Below are 11,086 nucleotides of genomic sequence, written 5' to 3'. Positions count from 1 at the left end.
TCCCGTATGATAACAACATTAGGGTCAGCCGTCTAAGTGAATCGGTTACCACGGCACCCCTCGCCGCCGCCGCCGTTCCCCCCCTCGTGTAATATAACAGCCTGCAGGCGAAAGAATTGTTGCGGACTACAAATAATGAGTCTTAGTCGTAATGATCATCAGCGGCTATGAAGTCTAGTCATTAAAACAATGTTGCGCCGATGCATTCTTTTTGTCAGAGACTACAACTCCCGACTTAACTCCGTCCCCTCAAGGCTAAGCTTCCTTTAACCCGCTGCACGAATGTTCTTGGAGGCAGATTAGACTTTTTAGCAAGTCATCTCGAGCTGATGGGAGATACGCTGCAAAAGCCAAAAGTATGCGGACCAGCGGCCTGCTCTGACCGCCGTTCTTCACGGGAAGGCTTTGGAACCTTCAGTTACTGATGTTGGCGCCGAGCTTGCAACCTTCCAGTTAACCCAGAAGGTGTCGGGTGCCGTTGAGGTTGTGGCTCCGTGAAGGGAAGTAAAGTTCTTCCACAAAAAAAAAATGGAAAACCCTTTTTTTTTTTTTTTTTTTTCACGGACCAGGCTTCGTGCACTGACGTGATGAAACTGGGAAGTGTTGCCACGAAGCTGGGAGCACACTGTCACCCAGAATGTCACCGTGTTCTGTATCATTAGCTGTGTTTCCATACAGCTGTCAAGCACATTTAAGGCAATCGGTTTAAAACGCTGCAGAAGTTGAAAAAAAAAATTATGAATTGTGCTTGGTTCCATTAACTGCTTTGGGTTGAATTAACTAGACTGCATAATGTTGACAGAAGATGGCTGTATATGCACTGTAAAAAGTTTTTTTTTTTTTTTAAAATAAATTCCAATATTTTTTTTAACTGTAATCATTTGAACAATTTACAGATTTTTTTTGTTTTGTTAAATTGCAGAAATTAAAAAAAAATTAATTAATTATAAAAACTATTAATTTATATGTTCAGGGTCCTCCTCAGGACTTTTTGACAGCATGCCAGGGGAGTCTTAGTGAATGTTGCTAACTGTTAGCGGTGAATACGCCAGTGATGTTGCTAACTGTTAGCGGTGAATACGCCAGTGAATAGCAGCGTTAGCAGCACTGGGGAAGCACTGCATCACTGCTTTTTCAATATTTTTACATACATACAATATTACATACCCTCAAAAACAGCCTAACTGCCCAATTTGCAGCGTAGCAACCCATTACGCTGTTATAACACTGGCAAGAACCCTCATATTAGCCATAAAAAATTCACCTTTTCTTTTAGGTTTGAACATAAAATTTCACAATTTGTACTATATTTTACAGAAATTTACTTCTACTTAGAAAAAATATGTATATTTACAGTTGAAAAGGGGTAAATGAACATTCAACTGTTATTCTACCTAAACAGTTTCCCTGTTTTGGGAAGTTATAGATAATATCTAGTAAAATCCTAGAAAAAAAATGGATATTTACATGTTGAAGCAAAACTGTACATAATGTCCACATCAAACATCTGTATTTTTGCATTTAATCATTTATTCTTTTATGTAAAAGTGCATTTTAACTGTATTTAAATCAGCTAAAAATGTAATTATTTCACATATTTGCCTTTTTTTTTTTTTTTTTTTTTACAATGCTTTAAGGCTACAGTATTTTTTTTTTAGTTTTCTATTAGTTTATTTTTTTCCTAAACTGTGGGCTATGTTGTGCAGGGCTGTAACAAAAGAAACTAAACTTACTGTTACCCAACTGCCAAAAGACCTCAAAGTTAAAGAAGAAGAAACAAACCAAATTTGACCATCTGACCATCAACCGCGTTAATGAATTTTTCAGGAAAATTTTAATTTTTCTCGTCGTGTCAGCCGGTATCAGCGGTTTTTCATGCAGTCTGATAGATGATAGAAGAGGAACCAGCTGATCAGTCATGTGAGGCAAATTGTGACGTCAGTACTTCCATTAACTCTTATCGAAAAACTCAAAAATCACCTGAAGCGAGTGTAAAAACGTTGAATTTAGGAGCTGCGTTAACTTTTTCTAATGACGTGCTTCAAAATACACATAAAAATGCGTCACACAAGCACAGGTATTGAGATTCCTGTTAATTAAAACTGCATGCTGAGTCCAAATCATGAAAAAAGAAATCCTCAAACCAATATCACACAAGTGTAAATGGACCGACTTCAGTAAAAGGGAGTAAAAGTATAAAAGCAGATCTGAAATGATATTTGTCTGTCGGCCTCATTAGGTTGCCTTTATTCCATGTCGTCCACAGACTTTCCTGTCGTCTACATGCCTCAACCTAGATTCCTCCTCACCCCCCTTATCTTGTTGTCTCGTCTTTTATGCTGTTTGCTATCAACAAAGAAGCCTCGTCCTCAAAGCGACAGTATGCACCGGTGGTGATATTGGCAAGGCGCTCTGTATGAATATTACTGCACTCTCGGAGGTCAAGGCCCCGAGCTTTTATGGGATGGTTTTTGTGACAGATGACATTGCAAGAAGCTACAGTACATACCAATAAAATTAGATTGCACTGGATTGAATTAAAGCAGACCTTGGAAGAGGTGATTTATTGATGGGACGCGGCTTGTAAAATAGTCCTGCTGGATTCCATCTCTGCGCCATCCCGGAACGTGAGCTGGATCGAGGGACTATCTGAAAGCTGTCACAGCTGATGGCGCGGATGCTTACTTACTGGATCACGTGGCGTTTGGAGGCGGAGTGGCTTTAGGAATGGGGTTGTGAGCCATAATCAATGGGGAACCACTGCTGGGAATTATAGATTCATTATGATATCGATTGTGCCAGTTGAATTCAGTGGCGACCCGCGCGCTGCGAGCTGCACAGTGCACTGCTGCAGAGTAGCAGCTTGATATGTATGTATCCTCTTGTTCAAGCTTATCCAGAGGACAGCTATTGTTAGTTCTGGTCACCCTTGGTTACAGCGGAGTATTCTTTGTCAGCCGCTCGGCATGTTGACCGCACAAAGGCTCGTGGATTACCAGCGACGGGCCGGCTTTCCAGCGATTGAGCATATTCATGTGCCCGTAATGTGTCAGATGCCTTGTCCATGAATTATCATATTACCCACCACTGATCATGGGGTTGCCATGGCCACTGTGTCTATCATTGTGTCAGTGGTCCTCACAGGCTGTAGCCATGGTAACAATGTCTGTAACAGAGGTTTGGTACAAATAAAGCTCTTCAGATGTGAAATGAGCCCCAGAGAATTAAAGGGTGGCACACACGCTAACGCACACCCGGCCAACGTTCAGAGGAAAATTAGCACCTTCGCGGGAGCGCACGTGCTCTCCTGCACACGGAGGTATCGAAATGGGCAGACAAAGCGCAGGATTAATTTTCCCTCCGCCATTTCCAAATAAACCTGTTTCCACAGCAACCATTTTGATAGTAATCGAGAGACGGGATAAAGAGGGAGGACTGATTGAGGGAACGAGAGGCAGATGTGCCTGAAGATAGAGAGGTAGCCGGACGAGGGAACAAGGTGGAAGGTTGGAGGGGCGAAGGAGTGATCATTTCTAAGTAGGATGCCCAGCAGACAAAAGGAAGTGAATAGGGAATGAGACGGGGGCAAGGCCACAAAAGAGAGGAAGAAAGAGAGAGGTCGCTAACTGCAAGTAAGGGGGAGGACGGCAAGGTAAGATGACAGAGGAAGGGAGTGAGCAGGCAGACAATGCGGCAAACAAAGGAAGGAGTCTCGGAGCCTTTCTCTTTCTGGCTCACTCTCCCCTCTGCCCTAATCTTCCCTCTGCTCCGTCCCCACCTCCAGGAGACACCTTTGTGTTTGACTGACACGGTGTCTGCAGGCTCAGTGGGTCGCCTCCTTTCACTCGCTGCCTCTCTCCGGCTATGTCTCTTGCTTTGCTCCTATAGCGCCGTCACCATGGTGATGGGTTATTATGGCCATCCTGCCAGGCGGCCATGTTGTTGAGAGAAGACAGGCACAGGTGGTAGAATTCCCACAGCCGGATGAATAGATGGAGAAACTGCGGTTCGCTCATGCTGTGTTGCACGATACGGTTTAGGGCTCAAAGGTTTGGTTGATCAATCAATTAGCTGGTTAACAGAACAATAATTGTGTTGATAACAGAGTGATTGTTGTAGTCTTTTGCCAGACAAAAAAATGCTTCTCAAACATTTGGATTTGGGGCTTGTTTCAGATTTATATGCCTGTGAACTGAACATAATTGAGCTTTGGGCTGTCGTTGAACAAAACAAGTCATTTGAAGATGTTGTAAATGGGCTCAGGGATGGGATTGTTTTGTAGTTTTATTGACCTAATGAGGCTAAAACCAGCCATGCATCCATTATCCATGCACTGTATGGCGCATACATGCATGAAATGTACGTTGTGTACATGTACATTTAGGTTGTATGGTGCTCTACTACACTAAAACCTCATATCTCAAAGTCAGCTTTTCAGGAACTAAATCAGACTTCTTCATCTGTGTTTACAAGTTTTCTCCATTAAATATGAAAAGTTCAAAGGCACACACAGACAGATGCCTGAAGAGATGGATGGGTGCTCTGACAGCTACACGTATGCCATGTACACAGCTACATGTATGTCAAATAGGGACCGGGAGAGTCAGTGCCGCATGACTCCTATAGCCGCAACTTTGTCCCGAAACAATGATGTCATCCTCCATCACACTTCACAGCTCCGTGTCTACGGACCTCGCCGCCTCTTTGTTCTCCTATTCCTGCATCTCATTTTCAGGCAGCCCCTCCATAACACCAACACATCGGCCACACGCAGCGGCGATATGGAATTAGACAGATAACAAAATCAATTTGGAGCGGATTGACTAACAGCGAGGAGAGTGGAGAGCGAGGGTGAAAGAGAGAAATAATGAGAGACCAGCGCGGCCGCCTGACTATTAATTGAATAGGTGGAGGGAGGATGAGGTCATTGAAATATGTTTTTCAGAAAAATGGGTGTACCAAGCACGAGGGAGGGTTTCATCAGACACACAGATGCACATACGCGTGTGCGCTCGCAGACACGCTTGTACAGAAAAACTTTTTTTGGGCAGTTACTTTACACGTCAGCTGTTGCTATGGTGACGCAAGACTGTGATCCAGCCGAAGCGGGGGATTGGCTGGAGAGGAGCGAGGGAGAGGAAGGCAGGGGGACTTCGTTGGAGAGGGGTACGGAGAGGGAGGTGGGTTTCGGGGAGGGGGCCAGACACAAAGATAATTAGATCGATGCATAACAATCCACACAAATGGCATTTTATTTAATAGCATCTGATTCAATGAGGCTGAATGCCACCAGTGAACCTTTCCCAGAACGCTCCACTGCATGGCATGACTTCCACAACCTCGTCTCCCGTCCCACACGGCGAGGTGTGGCAAACCTGGGTTAAAAAAAGGGGGAAAACAAGCTTTGACATTCACCACCTAACTGTGGCGCGTGTGGCAAATTAAGAAATGCAGTACACATAAGCAGCACACTTACTAAAAATAGCTCCAAACATCTTTGCATGCGTATACCCTCTCAGTCATTTTCAGTAACAAATTGACGGTTCATTACCTTGCTATTAAAACACCATCACACGGTGCGAGAGGTGCTCTCGGGCTAAATTGCTGTGGTTGTTCACACTATGGTGGCGTGTGGCCATGCTTTTGGTGAGTCACCCGGCGAGGCACTGTGTGCTTGCCTTTGGCTTTGTGTCTGCTTTGACAAGCAGAGGTTGGTGTCTCGGTGTCTGCAAAGGCTGTTGTCCTCAGTCCCAGATTAATCCTAATCCCTTTCCAAACTTTGACAAGGGCCGCGCTTAATCCTAGACCAAACTGAGACCTGTTCCCAATGAAGATGAAGATGCTCCGCTGGCTCGATGGTTTACTCCGAGTTGTGGCGTAATCCATGTTCAGGAAACCGCCTCTGCGTGTCGATTATATGTTTGGGGTTTAGAGCGGTTGTGTTTGTGTGTGTGTTGACAGGAAATGGTTAGCCCATGTGGTGAAGGTTAGGTCATCTGTGCTCCCTGTTTTTGTTTGTGTGTGTGTGTGTGTGTGTGTGTGTCCATGTGCATGTGGTCATGGTCGCAGCCCTTTGTGACCGTAGTCTTTGTGTGGACACGGTGCTCGGAGTCTCCCGGTGGTATCTTGGGGATCAGTGACTCAAGGAAATCAGGACACACTCTAAATTTGTCACTGCAGCATAACCCACATAATGAAAGAATACAAGCTCCCTTGCATACACTCTCCTGTCTTGCCTTCGCTCTGACTGCTCTGTAGCGCGCAGATTTCCTTCTTTAAACACACAGAGACACCAGCGCATACACTCATGTTGACAAGTGTTAACTGGGTAATATGGAAATCAGAAGGCGATGAGCACATGTTTAAATGAGTCAGTGTTTTCAGTCCTCAGCCTTTGCATGGGTGTTTTCTCTACAGATTGTGTAGCCTCCACTCAGGAGTATTCAGTTTGGATTATGTTTGTGGTTTACTCAGGCAGTTCAGGGAATACCTCCAGCTAGCATATCTGAGGTGGTGGAGGAAAGGATTTGCTTGCCCTCAGGCTACTGTCGAGGTTGCGGGGTAGTTTAAACCCAGCTAAACTCTCTTTACACCATGCATATCTGAGAAAAGAGCTTTTCATGCTTTTTTTATGATGGTGTAAATCCACACTGTACAATCCAGTAATTAGCTTTAGAACACGCACATTTCATCAAATTAGGCTGCATGCAGGAAATTACAGCGCAAATCTTTAACATCTACAATTACCTTTTGTTTCTTTTTTCTTTTCTTTTTTTCAAAATTCCATGCTAATTATGCATTTCCAGTGCTTAATTACCTCTGCGTTACCTCCACGTGTGCATTCTCAGCTCGGAGCCGATCTTGCGTTTGCATACTTTACCTGCAGTTAAGTATGCTTTTAAAGTCTTGACAATATTCGCATGTGAAAAACAGTTTCAAGTTTATGTTTTTGGTGTAAATGAAGCATCACACACCAAATAAAATAGCCAGAATATAATGAACAGTATCTCTATTTTTACAATGGAAGTGAAAGAGATCCCCTTAGAGAATTATCACCAGGCTTACAAGTTTCTCTCAAATTTGTGGAGCATCTTCGTGTGTTTCAGCACATTGTTTTGGTTTCACAGTTCAAAACTTACCTTTTTTTTTTTGGTTTAGAGCAAAGCAATCCTGGTTGTAAATGCTTGTTTTTCAGCTGGCAGCTACTTTCAGCGGCAAACTCCGCTCGACTGCCTGACAACAAATGACAGACGAGCAGGTTTGCAGGTAGACGGGGAACGTCGTGAAACACTAAGCAGCTGAAGTCAGATATTTCCTACAGGAGTTAGTGGAAACCAGACGCAGAAAAAGGAAAGGGAGTATCGGATTTGCATCGGTTGTGCAGACAAACAACTTCAACTGGGTGCTTGAAAGCATGTCACATAAGCTTTTCCCAAGCCCAGCCCGCTTTAAACCAGTAAGAAGAGCACAGGCAGGAATGAAATACAAAAAAAATGTATCGGCTTGCATGCGAAGTGGCCAGGATGGGAGGCAGCAGCTCCAAGTCTGATGCCATGATTCTCTGCTGGAAACCAGTGGATTTCTTCCTCTGAGTTGGGTGAAGCTCAGTCCTCAACTTATGGTCATGGGTTCTGATAGTGAATGAAAGAATGAGTTTCCTCCATACAATGGCTGGACTCAGCTTCAGAGGGAGCTCGAAGAAGAGTCGCTGCTCCCTCATGTCAAAAGAAACCAGTTAAGGTGGTTTGAGTCTGTATTTTCTGGATACATCCAACTGACTTGTAGACGTAGAGCTCTCACCTGGCCTTAGAATTCCTTGGGTCCCCCTAAGAGGAGCTGGAAAGCATTAGTGGAGAGAGGGATGTCTGGAATGCACTGCTTAGCCTGCTGCCGCAATGATGGCTCACCAAAGTTTTGGCCAGAACTGTGTAGGACTCTGTCCCATCACTCATAGTAGGAGGATGATTTCAGAAATTCCAGCTCATTTAAACCTCAAAGTCCTTCTCCAGGCATTGATTTGAAAACATCTGTGTACCAAAGTTACATACTCAGAAGCTTTCTGTGAAAATAAACCCTTCCTGCCTTAAGATGGCTTAGATGTAACTTTGCATTGTTGCCTCCTCCACCTCTTTTTTTTTTACCCACCGTTGCATAGCTCGCTGCAGTTCGAGCACAGCGGCTCACCTGCGGCTCTGCTCAAACACTCCTCTGCCTTGAAGGTTAATATATCTTCAATGGATTAAATTACTAATTGTGGTTAATTCATTAACAACTCTTGTAGCCACATTGCAGTTTCAGGGTGGAAATAAAAAGCCGTGGAGTTGGTCCACTGTCCTCCAGGATATAAAAAACACCAGATGTTAACAAGGTAAAAGATACGACCATAGAGAAGTCAGATTTACTAACTAGATCCTAAATTCTAGTGTAAGAAATAAATCGACCTCATGCTGTCAGAGAGAAATTGGAAGTTTCTTATTTTCCTCAGTGTGGCCAGTCAAGCTTGCATCAAGTGGCCATTAAAGGAATCATATAACTTTGAACTGATGGGGTTGCTGGCTGGTAAAAACAGTTTTGTGTTTTACTTTTCACAGCGTCCACAGTTCTCGGCTGTGTGACTTATTTGACACGATTTATTTTTTTTTCCCTCCCTCCCAACGTTTCTACTATGTTGTTTCTTTGTTGATCTTAATCCATTAATGCAGTTAATTTGGGCATTCCTCAGGGAGCAAATTAAGGACTGTTTTTTTTGTTGTTGTTGTTTTTGTTTAGTACAACGCTGAATTATTCTAGGTATGCATGTTGCAAAGCTCCATCTGCATCCCTTTTCAGCGTGTATCCTCCGCACATCTCCTTTATCTTCGGAATATTAATGCGCTGCACTGTCAGAAGCCATTGTTGTGATTGGTACAGGAATCTTTTCGCATGACTGGGTTCTTTTGTATTATCAGGCATATTGTACCTCTGCAAATCACACCAAATATGACATGATAGGGGTAGAGTGCACGTCCGTGGGGAGGGGAAAAATGTGAGAGATAGGGACCGAGGGGTCACGATGGGGCGGCAAGAGGTGGGCTGCAAAGGCATATGGCAGTTGTTAAAAAAAAAAAAAAAAAAAGCGAGAGAGAGAACCTTTGGAAAAGCGCTGGAGGGCTCTCGGGGAGAAGTGTGAGGGAATGAGAGAGAGAGAGGGGAAACAGAGAGGAGTGAAACAAGTGATAAAAAAAAAAAGTGTAGCGAGGACAAGTGAGAAGGAGAGATGTAAATGGTAGGAGGTGAAGAAAAAAAAAGGAGTAAAGGGAAAAAAGTGAGAGAAGAGAGGGAGAGATGGGGGAACGAGAAAAGAGAGGGGAGAGAGAAAGTGCTGGAGGGCTGATATTTAATGTGATAAATGAGTTGTGACAGTCCGCCTCTAACCCCCTTCCAACCAGCAAGGAGGAGGAACACAGAAATAGAAAGCATTATGGGTAAAAGGACATATACGCCATTATATATGGATATAGAAAGAAAGCAGGCGCGTGCATACTGTAGTAAAGGAGGGGTAGGGGGAAATCAGTGCAGGCAAAAGGACATTCATAGACAGCATTATAGATGTACAAAGTGAAGGAGGAGTGGGGATGCATACATATAGAGCGAAAAGCAGAGGGTGAAGCAAAGCAATTTGGGTAAAGGACGCACAACATTATGGAGAGAGAACAGAAGGAGAGAGGCAATGGCAGGGGAGGAGGAGGAGGAGGAAAAGGGTGAGGAGAGGAGGGGGGGAGTGTACAATGCAGCAGCGGGTTAATGATCTACTGTATGAGATTCTTGGAAATAACAAGTGGGAATGAAAGCGAGAGACGGAATGGAAAGAATGAAATTTTAAAGTAAATCCTCCACAGTGATTGCTTCTCATCTGTTGTTCGGGTGTCATGTCTTCAAGGGACAGCTAATTACAACTTGTCATCACGCCGAGTGGAACAGCAGCAGAGGGTTTTTAACGTTTTTTTTGTTTTTTTTGTTTTTTTTGTTTTTCCCCCCCCCCAACATATTAGATGGTCGGTGGGCCACTGTCTGGCGCTGTCTGCTGTGGTAGTGGACTACAGACTGGAGGGAGAGTAGACAATGACAGCCACTGTAGTTTTGGTTGGGGAGTGGAAGCCTGGGAGATGACTCATAGGGAGGAATGAAGAAGGGAGAAACAGTAAGACGGGAAGAGAGAGAGAGAGGGGGAGAGAGCGGTGGAGTTTTGAAGAAATAAAAAAAAAAAAAAACGAAGTCAGGAGCGAGAAGAAAACGGGGTGTGAGACACCCTATGGCTGAAGTTGTCTGTTTGATCTCCAAGCTCTCCTCCTCTCCTGAGTCAGCGTTAACCGCCTCTTCCACTTCATTCTTTCTCTTTCTTCTCCACTAACTCTGGTCTGATTTCCTCTCGTCTCTGACACCTCCGTCTTTCCACGCCGTTCTTTGACTCCTCTGCGGCGCTCCGTTAATGGCCGCGAGCCACTGTGTGATCAAAAGGTGGTAATTATTTTATTCCATTGCTGCTGGGGGAATGCACTTTTTTTTTAAAATCAATTACCCCATAAAAAAAAAGATATAGACTGATACAATAATATGCTGTGTGTGTTTTTTTTGGGAGTGATTATAAAGTATCCCGCCTGCAGTCAGTGTGTGAGAAAGTCCCTAACTTATCCTTCGCTTTTCTTTACCATTCCCCCTTTCAACCGCCAGTGTGGACAGCGAGATTCTCTCAGGAGCCGGCAGACCAGTCGGTGGTGCGGGGCCAGAGGGTGATCCTGTCCTGTGTTGTCTTCAACTACTCTGGCATTGTTCAGTGGACCAAAGATGGCCTGGCTCTGGGCATCGGAGAGGACCTCCGGGGTGAGACATCATACGCCCTCCTCGGGCTTCCTTCACTGTGTTGAGCGTGTGACTAAGACTGTGTTTTTTTTTCTTCTTCTTCTTCTTTTTTTTTGTATTTTTAAAGCTGATTCTGATAGCTTTGGATTGAAGCTGCTGACAGGCAACATTTTTATGCTGCATCTTTAAAACTGCAGAAGTTTTGCGCCACAATTTTACTCATGCAACTTTTACCACACTTGAGGGC

At 44.1% G+C, this 11,086-nt stretch overlaps 1 protein-coding gene across 2 annotated transcripts in view; it reads left to right on the top strand.

Annotated features, from left to right (window-relative positions):
• The window catches only part of kirrel1a (kirre like nephrin family adhesion molecule 1a), a 32,031-nt gene that overhangs the window by 5,508 nt on the left and 15,437 nt on the right, over positions 1–11,086 (top strand). For both annotated transcript variants that reach the window (XM_008287159.1, XM_008287160.1), the window contains exon 2: positions 10,711–10,860. In XM_008287159.1, the coding sequence (XP_008285381.1) occupies positions 10,711–10,860 (150 nt within the window). The remainder of the gene's footprint in view (positions 1–10,710; positions 10,861–11,086) is intronic.

This window comes from Stegastes partitus, unplaced genomic scaffold (genome assembly GCF_000690725.1).
Source record: "Stegastes partitus isolate 25-593 unplaced genomic scaffold, Stegastes_partitus-1.0.2 Scaffold489, whole genome shotgun sequence".
In the NCBI taxonomy this organism is placed as follows: Eukaryota; Metazoa; Chordata; class Actinopteri; family Pomacentridae; genus Stegastes; species Stegastes partitus.
This window is presented reverse-complemented; position numbering and strand designations above follow the sequence as displayed.